The 21,363-nt window shown below is 38.7% G+C and overlaps 1 protein-coding gene and 1 long non-coding RNA gene across 2 annotated transcripts; one reads left to right on the forward strand and one right to left on the reverse strand.

The window, feature by feature from the left end:
* Nucleotides 1-4,979: 4,979 nt before the first annotated feature.
* zmpste24 (zinc metallopeptidase, STE24 homolog) lies at nucleotides 4,980-14,530 on the forward strand. The gene is made up of 9 exons (XM_036150721.1): nucleotides 4,980-5,378; nucleotides 7,498-7,644; nucleotides 8,345-8,548; nucleotides 8,625-8,777; nucleotides 10,036-10,177; nucleotides 10,267-10,436; nucleotides 11,998-12,102; nucleotides 12,193-12,336; nucleotides 13,190-14,530. Exons 1-9 carry the CDS (start codon nucleotides 5,271-5,273, stop codon nucleotides 13,412-13,414), a joined length of 1,398 nt encoding a protein of 465 aa, XP_036006614.1. The 5' UTR covers nucleotides 4,980-5,270; the 3' UTR covers nucleotides 13,415-14,530.
* A 5,319-nt stretch (nucleotides 14,531-19,849) lies between these two features.
* On the reverse strand, nucleotides 19,850-21,134 carry LOC118566976. Its single transcript, XR_004933411.1, has 4 exons — nucleotides 20,992-21,134; nucleotides 20,406-20,499; nucleotides 20,113-20,200; nucleotides 19,850-19,894 (listed from the first exon to the last, which is right to left on the reverse strand). It is a non-coding gene; the product is annotated as an uncharacterized LOC118566976 (long non-coding RNA).
* Between the last annotated feature and the right edge of the window lie 229 nt (nucleotides 21,135-21,363).

Genomic DNA, 21,363 nt, shown 5'->3' on the forward strand with positions numbered 1-21,363 from the left:
TTTTTTTACCCAAAACATTTTCTGATTTTTTTTTTTTTTTTTTTTTTTTTTTTTTTTTTAAAGTTACCTGAAGTTTTGTAGAAATTAGCATAGTGGTTTAAAAAAAAGAAAAGAGAAAAAACAATCCTGAGAGGTTCACATCAGAGCGGTCTGCCAGTATTTTAGACCTGATCAAAGCAGTGAGAAAAGATCCAACGGGTTAATAAATCAGTCACCGGTGTGTGTATATATATTTACTACAGCCCCCCCCCCCCCAAATACATGTATAGCCTATCAGATTGTTAGAAATGATCAGTAGCTTAACGCCAAGCCTTTTCACTTTTGGTGGAAATGTGACTGAAATGTTTCCCTACCACTAAAGGTCCAGAGAAGTATGTTTGGTTATTTTTTACTTCCTGTTTATTTCAATTCAGTATTGGCAGCAGTCGTTGGTCAACATGTACGTTACGATTTGTAATAATAATTAAAAAAAATAAATAAATGTGGAAATTTAGGGCATTTTTGTAATCAATGGAATTGTTTTTAGGGGGTTTTGCTTTTGATCAGGAGACGCGTGGGAGACTTGTTTAAAAGAATAGGTTTTTACACAATTTACACAATTCAAAAGGCTGGTACAGGTAAATCGTCCTCTCAGCTGACCGACGATGCAGACGATCACTACGAGTTCATCGAAAATGACGAATAAATGTCGATACAGAATCATTTGTTTAATGTCTTTTACATTACTGCTCACACACTTCTCACGCTCTCATGAAAATAACAATATTTGTTGCCAGAGTCCAAAGATCTTTGGGCGTGTTGCTCTTTCAGTTGGGCTCGGGACAGGCTAGCGCCCCCTGCAGGGTTGGAGTATTTGTGTTACGATGCGGCCATATTGGGAGTGGCAGTTCTTTGAAACTTAGAACAAGTTTTTACCAGACCTGTTATTTTTCAAGGGTTTCAGGTTTATGTGTTGATAAATATTGTTTTTCACCATATTAAAAGAGGGTATTAAATACTTTTAATATGTTGTAAAGTAGTATGAGCATGTTAACCCCCACAGGCTGCCGTTAAGGGGATACTACTTTTGACCTTTTCCCTTCGGTTTCCCATTAGTCCCATATTTGAATAATCAGATACGAAGGTGTTAAAAATAAACATTTGACGTTCCTACAATATGACGATGTAGCAAAAATATATTCAAACTTGTTGGAACAAAAACATTTTTGACATTTGAACTGAATATTATTGTTAGAATATACAAATGTTTCCATCTAATGAAGTTCTGTTTCTTAGATATGGTGAAAATTAACTTTTAATAACTTCTGACATCTCAAGAGTTTTTGTTGTCATGCGTTAACAAAGTGACATTTTGATGAGACGCACACAGATCCCACATATAACACGCAGATTATTTCTGCACAGGTGTCTAAGTACAAATACTTGGTTACCTTAAGTAGAAATTTTGGTTATTTATACTTTAGTGGAGTAATTAGTTTTTAGCCTACTTTTTACTTTTACTCCTTAAATTTTCGTGTACTCATCTGTACTTTCTAATCCTTACATTTTGAAAATAGTCTCTATTTTACTTAAGCTTATTTTCATTCTGGTTTGTCAATAGAAAACAACAAAATATTTAGACAAACAGCGCTACCTGAACAGAGTGGTTTTGATCGTGGTTGGAAGCAGAACTACACCAAGTTGTTTGCCAAACGCCCCAAAAAAGAAAAAAAAAAAAAAACAAGAACGTTGCAGTTTTAGGATTATTTATTTTCCTTTTTTGTTCATTCTTTAATTAACTGCTTTGATTAATCATTAAATTTGAAAACACGTCTACTGCATACAGACAACCATACAAGGCTAATTGTTGTAAGAGAGTAATGCACTCATCTTCATGTCCAGTTGTGTTAACATACATCTGTTGTCCTCGTCAGTTCCTATAGCTACGCCTGGATGTTCATTTACATTCAATAATAAGTAAAAGGTTATTGATAATGTCTCTGAAGTTTGACTTTTTGCACCAATAGGCAACCAGACATCAGATTTTCTGCTCCATGAAACCCATGTTGATGCTCAGCATTGCACCTATATACACCTTTAATATATTTGCATTATGTACTAAACGGTTTGTTTTCAATGGACATATATGTGTGGGTGAAAAACAGCCAATCCAATTTTTTTTATATTAAAATCACACTATACAGTTAAAGTAATTGGGGTGTTTACTTCTACTTTAAGTAGTTTTATATTCAGTACTTTTATATTTTTACTTGAGTAAAAGGTTTAAGTTGATACTTCTACAGAAGTGTTTTCAAACCCTAGCATCTATACTTGGGTACTTGGGTGATGAATGTGAATACTTTTGATGCCTCTGCCTTTCTGATATCAATAAAATAATGAGAATTTCAGAAAAACGGGACGCATATTGTAAAATTCCATGAGGCCATTGAAGGCTTCAAACACAGATGGGGTTTCCTGCAGTGTGGAGGAGCAATAGATGGGAGTCATACCCCAATAATTACCCCAGAGGACCACAAAAATCTTTTTAATCACAAAGGCTGGCACTCAGTTATGCTGCAGGGAGTCGTGGATCATCGATTTTGGTAAGAAATTGGGATATTTGCACATTTTAAAGTGCTGTAGTGCATTAAATACACGAGGTATTCCAACAGCTTCACCAACATTTGTGCTGGATAGACAGGAAGCGTCCACGATGCCCGGGTTCTTAGGAACGCCAATGTTTATTAACTGGCAAAGAGGGGGGAGTACTAGTGATGGAAGACAGTTGGTGATAAAATGTACATTTTTTGGAACACTGAAGAGAAAATGGGTGTTCAAGTGCCGATCATGCTGCTTGGTGACCTTTGAAGCTGGCTGCTTAAAGGATCTTCTGACAGCTGAGCAACGACGCTTCATCCAACGCCACAGCAGCTATGATGTGGACATCTCTGCTGTTACCAGTGTCATATGTGCATGCTGCACACTCCACAGCATGTGTGAAATACATGGAGAGGCCTACGAGGAACCCGGTGCGCCTCTTCCTCCAGTTGAAAGATGTGCAGGAGTCAGAGAAGCACTCAGTTTTTTAGTAACCAACGTTGAACTACCAACTTTTTTATTTTTCACACATTTCTGTTGAATAGAAGCAAAATAAACTTTTCAACATTACCTGTTTTTACTCTTAGATAAAACATTTGTATGACCCTTGTAGTCCAATTTCTATCCACTTTAACAGCATTTAACAATGTTTTAGAACACAAAAACAAGACAATGCATATAAAAAAATATTAAAGTATTAACAAATAAGGCAAACAACCTTGCATTGCTACTGCGTGGTATTTAAATCAAAATGCACATCTGCGTCCTTCAAAGCAAAAATCAGAACTGATCAAAAGTGCTTAAAAGCCGGTTTATATTTCATCATCATCCTGAGACTGGAAGGCAAGAGGATAATCATGGCTATTAACTGTTGTTTGACAAAAGGATGGAGTGACATAATGTGGAAGAGCGTTGTTGAATAGTGGTGGCGTGGAGAACATTTTAGGTTCATGGTCATGCTAAGCTGCTTGCATCTTCAGTAAAAGATCAGCGTCTTCATTTTTCAGGGCACTACTAATCTTGTCAGCAAAAACCTCCAGAGTTGCTTCCAGCTTTGATTTTCTTCTTCTCCTCTTTGCAGATCTTGGTGTATTAAGAAAAAGAATAGAGCAACCGTTACATGTTAATGTTACATTGTCTGTAAACCTGGTAAGACTGTAGGAGAAATTTAAACCTGCGACATAATTAAACTATTTTCTTTATCTGTGGTAACAGCAAGTGTAGTTTATGGACCTTTATAATAAATAAAGGAATGTCAGGAATTGAACTGAACACAAAAACTATTTCCTGATTAAATAACGCACAAAATGACGCTTTGTTTTACACAGCAGCAGGTATGCTACAACTCAAAATAACATGTTCCACTGTCTCATCTTCCCCTCAGTCACATTTTCCTGTCTGATGTTTCCCTATCAAAAATAGTGATCTATTCAATCCAGTGTGTCCGATTCTAAATCGGGGTCGCTTCAGGCTGCAGTGTGAACATAGCCTAGGAGAACTTGCCACTCACAATATGGCGGCTGTACTGCGCGGCGCTGGACTCGTTGGCACCGGTGTGCAACAAACCAAGGCGGGGAGACTGGACTGTGGATCCGATGAGATGAAGTTTGGGATTTTACTGTAACAAAATGGGAATGTTTTCGCAGGACAGTGTAAATGATTGTTTAAGGTTGTGATCACTAGTTATGAAGAAGACACTATATGGAAATTTAACTTTAATCAGATCAACATTTCTTTTAATCAGTACTCAATCCCATGCTTTTCAAGCTTTTAGAATACGTTGAGTTAAAGTTAATGCTTCATAATTGCTCATCAGACTTACACAACCCTGGGGTAAAGGTTTGAAGTCACAGTGAAACAGCAACATGTGCTTGCCTGGGCTGTAATGGGACTCCATTGTAACTATTTTATGCCAAAATGGCACAAAAAAATAGGGGTCCTCTTAGATTTGTTTCAATTTAAACATGTATAACTTCTCAATTTCTTGTTGTGTGGACACCATACTTACTACTGATGCAACCAAGATGTTGAAGTTACAACTTATTGTGTTTATTTCCTTCTTTACATCTAATCCATCTTATATATATATATATATATATATATATATATATATATATATATATATATATATATATATATATATATATATATATATAAACATGACATTGTTGATGGAGAAGACCGATTGCTAAGGGAATGTTACTTCCTTTCCAGGTGGCAAATTATAATGATTTAGGTTGATTTTACAGTAAATGTCTTACTTACTGCTCCTTCAAATAAATAAATAAATAAATAAATAAATAAATAAATAAATAAATAAATAAATAAATATTAAAAACCCTACAGTACTGCCCCCTGGTGTCACAAAACGAGATGGTGGCGGAATTTTGAAGGTGGCGGAACCAACGTCACAGCCGTTAGATCGGGGGACAGAAAACGTTGTAACACCTGACCAACGGGCGCTGCTGTGTGGAATCCTACATGAATGGAGAGAAAAAAGCCCTGAACGTCGAATCGTTTGTGCTGGGAGTGGAAGCTGGACGCGAAGCTTTCGTCCTTTCGGCTCTGTGTCTGTCGGATTAACGCCTCGTCTCCGCGCCACAAGTTTAAAGCGCGTCTGGGTGTGAAGCGGAAGCGGAGCAGCTGTTAGCCTGAAGCCCAGAAGCGCCAGTCAGAGGAAACCCGGAGCAAACATGCTGCAAAGCCTCCTGCTGCTGCCCGTGGAGACCCAGATATTCTATGCCGTCCTGGGCTTCTCCTGGACGGTGTATCTGTGGGAGGCGTACCTGTCCTACAGACAGGTCAGTACATGTCTAATGTTTTTTTATTATTATTATAATGTGTGTACGGAATTAAAAAAAAACGCTTAGGGAAAATCCATGAGGAAGGAAATCAAGGTTCAACATCGCCCCGACCTGTTGTCATGAGCGACAAAACACACTCTCATGTCATTAATATGTCTGAGTCGGTGTTTTTAATGACATTAACACATAAAATATATTGAAAAGCTATTCACATTCCCCGGATTCTTCACATCTTTCTCATCTTACAAATACAAATTTAGGATTCTTAGTATTGTATTATCTATTAGGAAGTACAGAGAAATATATGCATGCAGTTTTAACATTATATATATATATATATATTTGGTCTTTCTATGGAAAATATCTCCACCGTAGTCAGATTGGAAGGATGTTGCCACTGATTCTCTATCGGATTTAGGTCTGGACTTTGACTAGGCCATACCTGGGTATGCCTTGCTCTAAACCTGAATAAAACTATATTAGAGCTTCAAGTGTTACCTATTGACCTATTGGGGGGAACAACAACTTATAGCTTTTGATCATTTTGGAAAGAACCACAAATTTTCTTTTATTCTTAGGTTTTGAAATATGGAAAAACTAAAACTTTACCAAAAGGGGATGGATTCACTTCTATTGGGATGTTGATGTTTGTGGAGAATTGTTTTAAACAACCCAATGATAAGAAATATTACTCATAGTTTTAGTTTTGTTCTGAAAAAGAAAAGCAATAAACGATGTGGAGTCTGTGCTAAAATCCAGTTTCAGATGCTGATGGCAACAGGAACAAAGCTGCTTTTATAACGCTTAGTTTTACATCGACCCCTCGACGGCACGCAGATAGATTAAAAACAAAGAGTGTGGCTCCGATTTCTGGAAAACGGGGCTGAATACAAGTGGAAGCCTCTGAAAGGGAATTTTTAATAGTGAAATAAATATGAAAACCCAACTTTGCGTAGGACTGAGAGATGTACATGGCTTAAAAATGACAGTTCTGATTTTATTATAACAAATCTGATTAATCCATTTTTTCCTCACCTTTATTTCATAAAAAGAAACTACAGTAATTATTTTTAAAAACTTGCTTTTTCTCAGTCTTCTTGACTGAGAGTTGACCTTAACTTAAAGTACAACTAAATATAAGCTGTGAAACATGCTTATAAAACAAGATGGCTGACCGTGCCGCTGTAACAATGAGAATATAACAAAATGTTTGCTGCTAGTGGTTTTACACAATGAGCTAGTTTAGATTATACAGCTAAGAAAAGGCCTCCCTTCACGTGTGGAAGCTTAGACTTATAAAAATAAGTAAATACCTCATCTTAGGGTAAAAAAGTTTCCTCTTTAAAGTATTTTACTAACATATATTTAACATTGCATGCTGTCACAAACTATTTCCCCTTTCAGGACTGATAAAGTTTCATGGACAAAAAAAAAATCTTTATTTTTCCAAAAAATAAATCTTCATAAACAGCAAATAAGAATTAATTCAATTAAATGTTATTTATATAGCACCAATTCATGATACATGTGATCTAGAGGCATTTTCCAAAGCCAAATTCAATCAGATTATACAGATTAATTAATTAATCAAACTGATTTGTCGGCCAGCCCTTGTCTATCGCATAACTCCTGAACGCTGAAGTTTTGGATTTTAGTTTTCCAAAATGATTTTACTGGTAAATGTATTTTTTTCTGTTTGATGTTGCGATCACTAGTCGTAGCGAAGACATTTTCTGGAAACTCAAAATGTGACCAGGTCAACGTTTGTTTTAACCAGGAGTTAAGAAATCTAATTTATTCCAGCCTTTGTGGGCTTTCTAATGCATCCAGTTAATGCTTCATCATTGCATCATTGCCTCTGTCTGTGCAGCAGTGGGGGTAAAGGTTTGGTGAACTCACAGTGAAACAGCCTCTCAGGCTGGAGGTGCAGACACGGTCGCTAAAAACTGGAAGAGATGATCAGACGGGACACGTTGGAGTTTAATTTCTCTCCCCTTCCAGAGCCCCTATTAGGAAATAAACGTGATCAGGGAATTGAAAATGCGAATCTTGTGTTCCGTACGTGAAGTTTCATGTGTTTCCTGCGTCTTCTATCAACCTTTTTCCTACGGAGCAGAGGAGCGTCTACAGGACAACCACACACGTCCCACAGGAACTCGGCAAGATCATGGATCCTGACACCTTTGAGAAGTCCCGCCTGTATCAGCTGGATAAAAGCAACTTCAGCTTCTGGTCGGGGCTGTACTCCGAGACCGAAGGAACGGTAAGATGACGGCGAGCCCGTTTCCCACACTGAGCTATATAATACACTGGAGTGCTGATTTTGCCGAAAAACTGAAGTCACTGGCCGCCATCTTGCTACTCCCTACTCTCAGAGAATCCCACAGGATTTGGTTGCAACAACAAGCAGTTTTCTGGCTGTGTGAAAACGTTTCACAGGTAATTCTACAGTCAGTGGATGTACTAACACTATCAACTACTAGGAAATTATGTGCTGGAATATGTTACTTGTTATTCATATTAAATAAATATATATGTGTATATAAGTATGTGTATATGTGTATATATATGTATACACATATGTAAATATATGTTTTTGTATATTGTTATTTATATATTTATAAATGTTAAACATATATATTTAAATGAATAAAATGCAAAATATTTCAGCACATGACTTTCTCAGTACTTGATAGTTTTAGAACATAACATAAAACTATATGGCATTTGACATTTTAAAAGTCTTAAGCCCCCCCTGAACATGAGAAAATCTTTGTTATTCGATGCTGTAGCGCACATATTCCCTAGTTACTGGGGGGAAATAGGGAGTACCAATATGGCGGCCGGTGGCTTCAAAGTGACTCGTTCTAACAGCGGGTTATTAGCACTCCAGTGTATTATATAGCTCAGTGGTTTCCCAGAACCCCCGCATGTCTTCCTGTGTTAACGTTGGACCCTTTCAGCTGATCCTGCTGCTGGGGGGAATCCCCTTCCTGTGGCACGTCGCCGGCTCCGTGACGGCCCGCTGCGGATTGGGCCCAGACTATGAGATCGCCCAGTCCTTGGTGTTTCTGACTCTGGCCACGCTGTTCAGCGCCGTCACTGGGCTTCCCTGGAGTCTCTACAACACGTTTGTGATCGAGGAGAAGCACGGCTTCAATCAGCAGGTAGGTTTTTTTTTTCCCCCTCCTCGTTAAAGATCTGGTCTGATAAACGCTGACTTTGCTCCTCTCTTCCCTTCAGACGTTGAGTTTTTTCCTGAAGGACGCTGTGAAGAAGTTTGTTGTGACCCAGTGCATCCTGCTGCCCGTCACCTCGCTGCTCCTCTACATCATAAAGATCGGCGGAGATTACTTTTTCATCTACGCTTGGCTTTTTACTCTGATTGTCTCTCTGGTTAGTGACGCACTCGTCTCCTGCCTCCTTTGGTTTTGTGTGAGAACGCGTTGTTCACCCACTAACTAGGAGAAACTGTGTTACGGTGAAAGAAAGCTGAGGCTTAGGTTTTAAATACTGCTGTAACTAAATATATAGTGTGTTGTGTATTCAGAACCCCCCCGTCAGTACGAGCAGACACTCTTGGGTCGTGTTCGTAGCAGCGCTTCACTTCTAGAGATTGATTTTTTTTTTTTTTACCCGTTCTTCTTTGCAAAACAGCCCAGACTCAGTCAGATTGGATGGGGAGTGTGTGTGAGCAACATTATCCAAGCCCTGACAGAATTTCTCAATTGTTTTTAGGTCTGGACTTTGACTAGGCCATTTAAACACACCAATAAGCTTTGATCTTAGACTTAGACTTAAACTTTATTTGTCATTTTATATGCACAGAGTGCGTACAGAACAAAATTTCATTTGCATACAGCGTGAAAAATCACAGTAAATCTCAGTAAATTACAGGATAAGGTGCAGCGGTGATTTATGTAAACAATTGAAATGTAAACAATGTAAACAATGCAGGGGAAATAGTGTGCGATTCACAGTGTACAGGTGAGTATTATTAAAAATACCATTTGATCTATACCATTCCATGCATGTGGTGGTTGTCCTGCTGAAAGGTGAACCTCCATCTAGGGACGGGTAATAAATCGATTTAATCGCTCCAATTTAGAATTTTATAAGATTGAATTTTTGGAAAAACTGGATTTTGTTTTATAGAAATTCAGCAAGGCTAATATATTTATTGAAAGTAACTGTGAACAGGTGCAGACATTTAAACGATGACCTCTGTCCCCCCCCTTGGACAATAGTAGGGGGGACCCTTGACTGGACAGAGCTCTGGAAGATGTTGTAAAACCAGAACCTGTTTTAAACCGGACCAGAACTTCCTCCCTGACCCGTCTCCTTTATCTCCACGCTGCTGCTTGTTCCCCAAGGAACCTCTGAGGCCAGAAACAGAACAGCTGGGTTAAAATGACAGCAGTTGGTGGCAGTGGGTTTATTTAGGCACATGTGAGTAAAGGGGGGCTGAATACAAATGCACTCTACATTCTTATGGCTTATATCTATAGAAAGGTTGAAAAGGATTCATCATTACTCTTCCCTGTGACGATTACGAGGTGCAATACACAATTTAAGTTATTCTGCTCTGTTATTGTTGTATTTCCTGTTCTGCTAATAAGGGACACATATTTCCTCCCTGCTCTGGTGTGTGAAGGTCCTGGTAACCATCTATGCGGACTACATCGCTCCACTCTTTGACAAGTTCACCCCGCTGCCGGAGGGAGAGTTAAAGACGGCGATAGAGGACATGGCCAAGAGCATAAGCTTCCCCCTCACTAAACTCTACGTGGTTGAAGGTAAGAACCTCGGCGGAGCCTCCAGACCGCGCTAGTGTGTGCAAGACGTTGCTTTCCTGCATAACGTTGAACGTTTCCCGTCTGTCAAGGGTCCAAGCGCTCTTCGCACAGCAACGCGTACTTCTACGGGTTCTTCAAGAACAAGCGCATCGTGCTGTTTGACACTTTGCTGGAGGACTATTCCCCTCTGAACAACGGCGGGGAGGCGCAGCCGGCAGAGAGGGACGAGGCGCCCAGCGAACCCAAGACCAAAGCCAAGGTTGTAGAGAAATCTAAAGCGCAGCTCTCCTATCGTCCATAATACTCTCACCAGACAGCTGGGCTTCTCGAATTTAATGTTTACGGTTTCGCTCTGATTTCTAAATGAGGTCAGAAGTACGGCTGGATGATAATTCAATAACAATATATAGGCAAGGCAAATTTATTTATATAGCACAATTCAGTACAAAGACAATGCAAAGTGCTTTACATGATTAAAATATAAAACAGAATAAAAGCAAGTAGGAATAAAATGTAGATAGAAAAAAGAACAAAAAAGTGGTGATTCAGTTAACTAGAACAGTTGAAGGCAATCTTAAACAAATGTGTTTTTAATATATATCGATCGACAGATGTATGTCTATGGTAGAAAAAAGGGTCAATAAAAAGCTAAATAGAATAACTGTTTTCCTTCCTTTTGCATTCTAGCCATGTAGGTTAATATTACATTCCAAAAAAAGTAAAAAAACAAGTCCGGTTGCTTTGTTTTTTACTCTTTTTTTTGGAATGACCATGACCTGACTGACTCAGAATCTTCACCAGTTAATATTACAGTCATTACATCCTCCCAGCCAATCACAACGCAGACCCAGGAACCAAGCCCCGCCCCCACCAAAGTTCAGACAGCACGAGTTCTTTTTAATTTTTTTAAATACTTTAAGATTTGGTAAAAAGTTGGTTGAATAAAGGGTTGAGTTTGAATTCAGTTTTTCTTTGTGTTCTAAGCAACAGCATAAAATGTTCAGGGCGTCACTTAAAATATATGTTTTGAATTTGTTGATAATTATTGATATCGATCCAATATGATTTCTATTTTATCAATATAGTTTTTTCTATGTCGTCCAGCTGATAAGTCTGGATCAGTAGGTTAAAAGTAAACTAAGTAACTTTATTCCTTCTGATGTTTGTGACTCCAAGCCGCTCTCATTTGTTGACGGTAAATAAAATCATGGTGTTCGGTTGAGCTGCAGCTTAGTCGTCTAAAATGAAGGGACTGCAGGGAAACACTGGTACGCAGCATCTAACCTCATCGCCACGATCCAATACACTGCAAAAAAGGGAACTGAAAGTAGGTAAAATCCTCTTTAAAGTAGTCTATTTTGCATTGATTTAAGCAGGTAAATCAGACTATTTGCCAATTGAATAAGATTTTTGCACTTAAAATAAGAACAATTCATCTCCATCATCTTATTTCAAGTGCAGGATGTCTAATTATCTTATTTTAGGGGTAGAAATTCTCATTCCATTGGCAAATACTCTTATTTAGCTGCTCAAAGTGAGTAAAAATATAAAGATTTTAAGGGAATTTTGCTTACTTTTAGTTCCCTTTTTGCAGTGTACCAAACCAAAGCAGCGTTTAACTGAGAGACGGAGGAGGATTTCTGAAAAGGAGGTTTGGTTCATCTCAGATCATCGTGTTCCCAGTGAGGCGGCAGGAGAGCATCAGATGTTCTTCCTCTGTAGCAAAGCATTGAAGTGGAGACGTAATGTAACTTTCTGCTTGGATGTGACTGTCGGGGCTGTTTGATCCAGCTAAAACGGTTCTGCTACGTTCTTCACAGAACAAGAAGCAAGGATGCAACAACGCAGAGATCCTGGCCGTTCTGGGTCATGAGCTCGGCCACTGGAAGCTCGGTCACACCGTCAAGAACATCGTCATCAGTCAGGTGAAGAGCCGCCTGTAAAGTCCCGCTGTCGTAGTTCTGCATCCGAACGACTGTATTTACCAATGAAACGTCTCCTGCTTGTGTCTGCAGATGAATTCCTTCCTCTGCTTCTCCCTGTTCGCCGTTCTGATCGGACGCAGGGAGCTGTTTGTGGCGTTCGGATTCACTGAGAGCCAGCCCACATTGATCGGCCTGATGATCATCTTCCAGTTCATCTTCTCTCCTTACAACGAGGTGATCAGGGTTGCCCCCGCCGTGTGCTTCCTGTTGCCTTTGAGCCCTTCATGCACTGCAAAAACGGAACTTAAAATAAGTAAAATCTTCTTTAAAATAAGTGCATTTGTCCTTGATTTGAGCAGGCAAATAAGATTATCTGCCAATGGAATAAGATTTTTGCACTTAAAATAGGAACAACTCATCTCCATCGTCTTATTTCAAGTGCAGGATGTCTAATTATCCTATTTTAGGGGTCAAAATACTGATTCCGTTGGCAGATAATCTTATTCACCTGCTCAAATCAAGGACAAATGCACTAACTTTAAGAACATTTTACTTATTTTTAGATTCATTTTTGCAGTGTGTAAGATAAGATAGGCTTTATTGATCTCACATTGGAGAAATTCACGTCACATCGGCTCAGTAATCATAGGAAGAAGGTGTCAAAGAGGACGAGGTGCTTCATATATATATATATACAGTGTGTCCTCGTTATACCATGGATCAAAAAGAAGTAGGTAAGAAAAAAAAATACAAAAAGAAATAAGGCAGGGGACGTCTTCTGTACATTCACTGTGGCTTATACGCGTGTGTATTGACATATATTCGGGTGTGGTAGCAGCAGAAGTCACTTCTTTCAGGATTATTGCACAGTGTATTAAATAGAATTGCCCATTAGTTATTGCATGTTGGTTCTTACAGTTGCAGTTATAGTTACGGTTGTGGTTACAGTTATAATTACAGTTATTGTTAGTTATTTTGCAGCATTGTATAATCTGATGGTAGCAGGAATGAATGACCTGCAGTAACTTTTTACAGGCAGGGTGTCTAAGCATGTATTCACCTTCTCTCTCTCTCTCTCTCTCGGCAGCTGCTGTCCTTCTGTCTGACGGTCCTGAGCCGCCGCTTTGAGTTCCAGGCGGACGCCTTCGCCCGCGGCATGGGCAAAGCCTCAGAGCTGTACTCGGCTCTCATCAAGCTCAACAAGGACAACCTGGGCTTCCCCGTGGCGGACTGGCTCTTCTCCATGTGGCACTACTCCCACCCCCCCCTCCTGGAGCGCCTCAGGGCGCTAGGCGACGCCAAGCAGGACTGACGGGGCTGGAAGGGGGAGCGGCGAGCGCTGCCTCCTCCTAAGGGCCTCCGCAGACCTCTCCTGGCCCTGTGACACGCTGCCTGACCCCTGACCCCTGACCCCCCCCCCCCCCCCCCATCTGTCCCCGAACCGCTGCGTTTTATGTCATTTTAGCCCTCCCTCCACTTTCCGTACTTTCAAGAAAACCAAAACATATCGGCGTGAGGCGACTCGGTCCAGCGTCGCCGTTTATGCAGTTCGCTGTGAGGAGTCGTCTGGACAATGTTTGTTTAGTAAAAGGTTGTTAGAGTACAGTTTAGTTTGCAGGTTGATTCGGCACTTTTGGGTTTAAAAATTATTTATTGATTACGTTGTTCTGTATATATTTTAAAAGACGTTTTAGGATCGTTTTCCGGGGTCTCGGTGCTGAGACGCAGACAGGATGTCAAACTAGTGACGAGTTTTCTTGCGGTAGTTTGTAAAGTTGTCTGTTTATTAATTAAGTAGGCGTAGCGTGAACGAGAATAAGCCTCGTCTGTACTCATGACAACGCTTTTTTTTAGATAAACAGGCCAGATTCAGATTCGTCCTGCGACTGCAGCTGCAGGCCCTTCAGAATAGTTTCCAATTTCTTTTAAACGAACAATTTGATTGAATTCCAATTTTTCTTTTTGTTAATTAGCCGGTAATCATCACAAATGTGAGTGCCTCTGAATCTCTTTTTGTTCTGATAGTGGACACAGTGTGAACAGAGCAGTTCAGAAAGTTTTAGTTAACGTTAAATTAGACGTCTGATTTTTATTTTCTACATGAAATGAGAAGATGTGTTTATTTTTCTTAAGTATCTGCTTGCAGTAAAGGGTCCCAACCAGGCCTGTACATATTGTGATTGTAGTGAGTAGGTTTAGGGAGTATGGAGTGAAAATGTTGAATGTGGGTTGAAATTTTAAGTTGACACAATGTTTAATTTCTTGTCCTGTTTCGGCCCGGGGGTTGCCTGGCAAGCAAAGTATTTATGGGGACATTGGAAGGGGGGGGGGGGGACTTTCCTTCAGCACACCAGCCAGAGTTTGGTTTGCTCAAAAAGGGGATAGATTCTTTCTTTGCTGTGTTGAATAAAATTCTGCAAAGCCTTGATATCTTTCTGTTTTCCTTCTCCCGGAGATGTTGTTTATCTCATAAAGTAATTAAATAATTACGTTACTACTTTAAATCCTAATTTGAAGATTGTGAACACGTTTGAATAGTAATCAAACCCAAAAATGAAAATGAGAAAACCCTAACCAATTTAAAACCAATTAACTGTTCTAAACTCTTCGCTGATTACAAGTTTTAACTTTCTTAATCATATCGTAAGATTTTAAGGAAATGCGTCTCTGATGCTGTAGACAAATTAAGACGAGCTGTCTCCTTATATGAACTGTATATAATATATAAATAATGTGTGTATATGTACAGTTAGGTCCAGAAATATTTGGACAGTGACACAAACTTCCTGATTTGGGCTCTGCGTGCCGCCACGTTGGATTTGAAATGAAACAACTGCAACATAATTGAAGAGCAGACTTTTTAAGGTTTAATACAAGGGGTTGAACAAAAATATATGATTAAACATGTAGGAATTGTAGCTATTTTTATACAAACGTTCATTTCAGGGGCTCAAAAGTAATTGGACAAATAAACATAACCATAAGTAAAATGCTAATTCTCAATATTTAGTTGAGAATCCTGAAGCCTGGAACCCATGGACGTCACCAAACGCTGGGTTTCCTGGGTTTGCACCTTGTGTTGAATCCTTTGTATTTACTCTCATAAAGTCTTTTATTATGGTAGACTTAGATACTGATGCACCTACTTCCTGGAGAGTGTACTTCACTGAGTGGATGTCATGATAGGGGTTTATTCACCATGGAAAAGATTCTGCGGTCATCTGTCACTATTGTCTTCCATGGACATCCAGCCCTCTGTTTTTCTCAGAATGTACCAAACTGTTGATTTGGCCACTCTTAACATTTCTGCTATCTCCATGACGGAGTTTCACCTCCAAGTAGAGCTCCTTTGACCGCATGTTGTGTGTTCACATCAACAGCTTCCAAATGCAAACGCCTCACCTGGAATCAAGTCCAGACCCTTTAACTGCTTAATTGATGACCGGTTAACGAGGGAAAAGCCCATGCAGCCTTGCTATTTATTCAGTGGTGTCAAAAGTACACACATTTGTTACTTAAGTAGAAGTATAGATACTGCAGTTTAAAAACACTCTGGTAAAAGTTGAAGTATCAACTTGACCTCATTAATCAAGTAAAAGTGAAAAAGTATGTGCTCCAAAAACTACTTAAAGTATAAAAGTATAAAGTAACCTTTAAAAAAATGCTACTATATGAATTGAAAGCTTAATTTAAACACTGATTAGTTCTACATGTGGCCCAACACACAACATAATCATTAACCCATTAGTCAAAGACAAAGTCACTCAAGGAGCATGTTCTCTCTCAAACTTTATTGGAATTCAATTCCAAACAGAGGTAGTATTCAAGCCTGCAGAACATAAATGTGTGAGTTCCATCAAATACCTAATGTAAACTATACCCTTTGGTGCAAAAACATTCTATGTAGTTTGTGTGTGGAGAGAGAGAGAAAGAGAGAGAGAGAGAGAGAGAGAGAATAGCTATAGAATAGCTAACCAACAAGTGTTTGCGTTATATGACTCATCCAATTACACTTGTTCTCACTAGGTGTGGAAGGCGCCAATGATCTGCATTGGATGGCGCACATTACGTGAAATAAATATTTATAAATATTAAACTGAAGCCAAGAGTAACGAGTAATGTTTGTTTTAAAAATGTAAGGAATAGAAAGTACAGATACTTGTGTGAAAATGTAATGAGTAGAAGTAAGAAGTAGGAAGAAAAATAAGTAATGGAGTAAAGTATAGATACCTAAAAAGTGTACTTAAGTACAGTAATGAAGTATTTGTACTTCGTTACTTGACACCTCTGTATTTATTTTCTAGTCTTCTGAGTCAATTATCCAATCACTTTTGGTCCCTTAAAAAAGAGGCGGCTACATATTAAAGAGCTGTAATTCCTAAACCCTTGCTCCAATTTGGAGGTGAATACTCTCTAATTACAGCTGAGAGTCTGGACCTTAAGCCCAATATGTTTTCATAAGCAGCGAACATAAAACTTTGTCAAATATTTCTGGGTCTAACTGTAATATGTGTGTATATCTATCTATCTATCTATCTATCTATCTATCTATATATATATAGATAGATCTATATATATATATATACATATATATATATAGATCTATATATATAGATCTATATATATATAGATAGATAGATATATAGATATAGATACATATATACAGTGTGCGAAATACCTGTCAATGTTTGGGGGGGTCCTCATCTCCCGATTGTTGCGCAATACCGATCTAAATTTTCTCAATATGCAGTAGGCCTATAACATTACAATGTCAAAGTCAAAGTCAGCTTTAATGTCAATTCTTCACATTCACCAGACATACAAGGACTCGAGAGGACTGTCTCATTCACCAACAGTGAAACAGATAAAGTGAACAGGCACAACAGATAATATCAGTCCCTAATACTAAAATTTAAAAAAAATTTGTATTAATTGTTGTCAACGTTGCGTCTTTCTTCTGTTTTGCGCGCACATGGCTAATTTGCATACGCAAACAGGATTGGCTGGTTCCACTTGGCAAAAAACAGAACATATTTGTGAAAAAAAAAATTTAATTTTAAATACTGGACATGTTGAGCTTAAAAACATTTTAGTGACCATTAGTGACAAAAATATTTCATTTAAAAAATTTTTTGACACAATTTGAGACCCCCTTTAAATTTTGCATTTGAGGTTTTCAGTGGGTCTCATGGGTTAATCGGGGGGGGGGGGGGGGTCGAGCCCCCCCGGACCCCCCTGTATTTCGAACTCTGTATATATATATATATATATATATATATATATATATATATGAACACGTCCAAGTCATTTTGGAAAAAGATTCATGATTGGTTATCAACGAAAAATAGGATTCCTACTTTTGAATATAAAGGAGTTAAATTTGGCATTACTTTTCAAGACAAAAATTTGGATTTTTTTTTATGTCATATTATTTTCATTATTGGAAAATTCTTTATTCACAAGTGCATATTCTTTAAAGTTTCTCCAAATTTCCAAGCAATCCCAAAATGATATTAAAAGTTTTCATGCCTCGATGAAGTAACTGGTAAATAACATAGTCATAGTTGAAAGAGTATACCTCAGCCAAGCTCCTGTGCTGCCTGATTGACAGACGGGGGAGTGCTGGCCAAGTGGTTAGAACAGCGCGCTTGCGCTCTGACAAGGACCCGGTTCGATCCCAACTGCCTGCATTCAGGGTCCATGAGCAAGACCCTTATCCCCCGACTGCTCCCCGGGCGCCCTACAGTGGCAGCCCACTGCTCCCCAACGGGGATGGGTTAAATGCAGAGAAATCCTTTTCCTTTTAATATCACCGTCTGTTTCAGTTTATATTGTTTTTTTCTTTTTTTCTTTTTTTGTCTTATGGATAGCATACAAACTGCCACGAAAAATTGTACTTTGGAATTGTACGTTTTGGAATTGTATTTTAAATTTTGTTTCAGAAAAAGTAAAAAAAAAAAAAAAAAAAAAAAAAAAAAAAAAAAAAAACTACATTGGGAGCGACAAGCTGTGTCTCAATTCGGCGGCTGCGTCCTTCGAAGGACCCAGCCTACTCAGCCTTAGGAGGACCCAGCCATCGGAGGATGCTCCGGAGGATCCTCAGCCGTTGGTAAATGGGACGGTCTAGCCTTTGGAGCACTTCCTGGTTGCGGCACGACGTCATCACGTCTACCCCAAGCCCGGCGAAAACAGCACCAGCGCCGATAAACGACGCAAAAAAATGGATATTGAATTTTTTTATTATTTACTTGTTATTGGTGGAGGAGAGTCGGTTTAGCCGGCTTCGGCGGCAGTAAAGCCGGCGACGAATTTTTCTCAGGCTGGAGGAGCGCAGTGGAGAGGTAACATTTACCTGCTATTATTTTCACTCACAGGGGCCTGCTAATGATCATAATATACCAGTTATTAAACAAACGCTTGTCAGCAGATTGACGAATATGTTTAAATATAAAATGTTATATTTATTTGTAAGACTTGATATAGGCTTATGTTTGTAACTTTAGTAATTTGAATTGAATAGTTAAATGTCTACAAACCCTGTGAATAACTGACTTAAATCACTACTTTCACTATCACTAATGTTGTGTTGAGAAGCCAAACTAATATTGAGAAATAAGTCATTATTTGTCTAAATTGTTATCCCCTTACTGCCTGATTTTATTTGTAATTATATAACGAAAAAATAATACAGGAAATATAAATCTAAATATAAAAACGTAAAAAAAAAGTTAAATAGGGGATCTAGATGAAGTAAAATAAGTAGAATAAGTAGAAATAAGGCCAGAATTGTTTGGTCACAAATTAGCAACACCAGGCGTTAAGCGGTTAACATTCACTAGAATTATATCAGCTAAAATGACATTGCTATCATCTAATCCTGTTGTTCTTAATCTTCATGTCTCTATCCAGACAAGGCCGATGTACTGCTGCATCAACTTAAATGCACATCTGCCTGGGAGCCGGTGACATCATAACCCCAGACGATGAAGTGCAGGACGACATGCCAGAGGATGAGGAGGGGGAGAACGTGTTGGAGGCAGTCAGTGGTGCTCCCTGGCGGGACCAGCTGTCTGCCGAGGTGTCTGCCCTGGAGGAGGGTCTACCCGACCACGATTACATGTAGATGGCAAGTATAATCACTTTTTAGCTTTTCTCATGTAAGGGTTATGAAAACAGTTGTAGTAAAGTCATTTTCTGCGTCTTCTTAAACATTTTTAGGAACATGGCAGCCGTCGATTGGGTCAGCCCAGCAAACCCTGATGGACGATGTGGTGAACAGTGGAGAGAGGCATCCCCCAAATGATGTCCCACTCGCAGTCAGAAGACTCCAAGGTCATCTGTGTGGCATCCCATCCAGTCCAGCAGCACCACCAGGGACTCCTGCTCAGTCAAAATTGTATATATATATATGTATGTGTGTGTGTATGTGTGTTCTTTAGTAATATTTATTTTATATCTTCTGTAAATAGTTGTAGTAGTTACTTTTAAAATCTAATGTAAATAGTTAAAATGTTTTTGATAGTTTATTGTAAATACTTGTTTCCCTAAAAATAAATTGATGTTATCACTGAGAAGTTGTTCTAAGTTTACTTAAATTGTAAAGAAGTGATGAAACAGATGATGTAAAAGGTTAAAAGACTTTAAGAACACACAGACAACAATAACTTTTATAAACAATTTAATAATTTAATTTAACAATAACAGCAACACAGAATCTGAGGATAAACCATGGCGAGGTGGCAGCAGTAGGCTTCCCACTGACCCCCTGCCCTGTCCCTGGATCTTTGCATTCCTAAAGTAGAGGAAAACAATTTGTATCAACAGATGCAATTTTCTGTAGTGTTTCTTTGAAGCTAGAAAAAAGGAGTGTTTCATATATATATATATATATATATATATATATATATATATATATATATATATATATATATATATATATATATATATATATATATATGTGTGTGTGTGTGTGTGTGTGTATTTCATTACATTAGCCAAACCTGAACATACTTTGTATTTTTTTTCCAAGTTGTCCCACTTTTTTTTGGCCTGTTTTGGCTCAACTTCACCCTCCAGGCCCGTTTTTTGCAGGATTGTTCTAAACAAGAGAAATGAGAAGAGATAAACACACAAGGGTCACTACTATCACAACTATAAGATTAAAAAAAAGTGACATCTGGGCATCATTTGATGTGATCAAAAGATTATATTTGTATGTTGGTGTTTGAACAGGACTTCTTTGAACTTGTGTGACTTTTACATATAAATGCAACATGTATATGGAATTATGTCTCAACTCTTACCTCCATCCAACTGTGGCAGTATTTTTGGCCCTGGTAAAGAGGTGGTCATTTTGCCCACGGAGTTTTATCAAATCCTCTGTATGCTCCCTGCTCCCTAGAACAAAATGACATGTAAAGCATATTTCTGTTATGTCAACAGGCAAAATGACTTTTCTGTATAATTACGCCGGTATTGTTCTTCAAGTGAATTATACTTTAAACCTTATTATACTGTACTGTAAATTAACTATACGTTATTGAGTATTCAAACAAAACGTTTGCAGTATTGACAGCCCAGCACAGCTGGACTGATGTTATTTCTTCAGCTGCATTAAGCTTTGACAGTTCTAATCACTTGTAATAAACTGTATGAGAATAAATTGATCGGATTTGTGAGGGACATGGCTATCAGCACAGTTACAATAAGATGTAGGTTAAAATAAAAAAATGTGACATTTTTATGAAGGCTTTTAATGTTGCTAAAAGTCTCGTATCAACAGATTAGCTCTAAGCTTTAGCTTTAGCTGGTCCTACAAATTCCGGTGGCTCCGTTACCGTCATGTATTTTAATAATGTTCAGTTAAAAAAATAAAAACAAACTACTTACAAAGCTGTACTCAGCACTACTGCCAGCGCTGCTGCTGCTTTCCATTAGTCTTGATGAAAATCCGCCTTCTTTCTTCTTCTTAAACTACTAAAAAAAAAAGCGAGCAAAGCACCTTGGGAAATCTTATGGCAGGCAAGGCCAGTAAGGATGGTAGCGGTGCATCCTCAGAATTCGGGGAAAAGGAGGACGCATTTGAAGGCTGCATTTTAAGCATCCTCAGAATTTTTGCCAAATGGGACAGCCTCCGCGCATCGTTGTGACGTCACCGGTCTTAAAATGCGTCCTTCGAAGGACACAGCTAATGACCCGTATCGACGTGGGGTCAGCGGCAGATACGTAAATATGGAGATGTTACGCTGGAGGACGTACCAT

Source organism: Fundulus heteroclitus, chromosome 19, assembly GCF_011125445.2.
Source record: "Fundulus heteroclitus isolate FHET01 chromosome 19, MU-UCD_Fhet_4.1, whole genome shotgun sequence".
Classification (NCBI taxonomy): Eukaryota; Metazoa; Chordata; class Actinopteri; order Cyprinodontiformes; family Fundulidae; genus Fundulus; species Fundulus heteroclitus.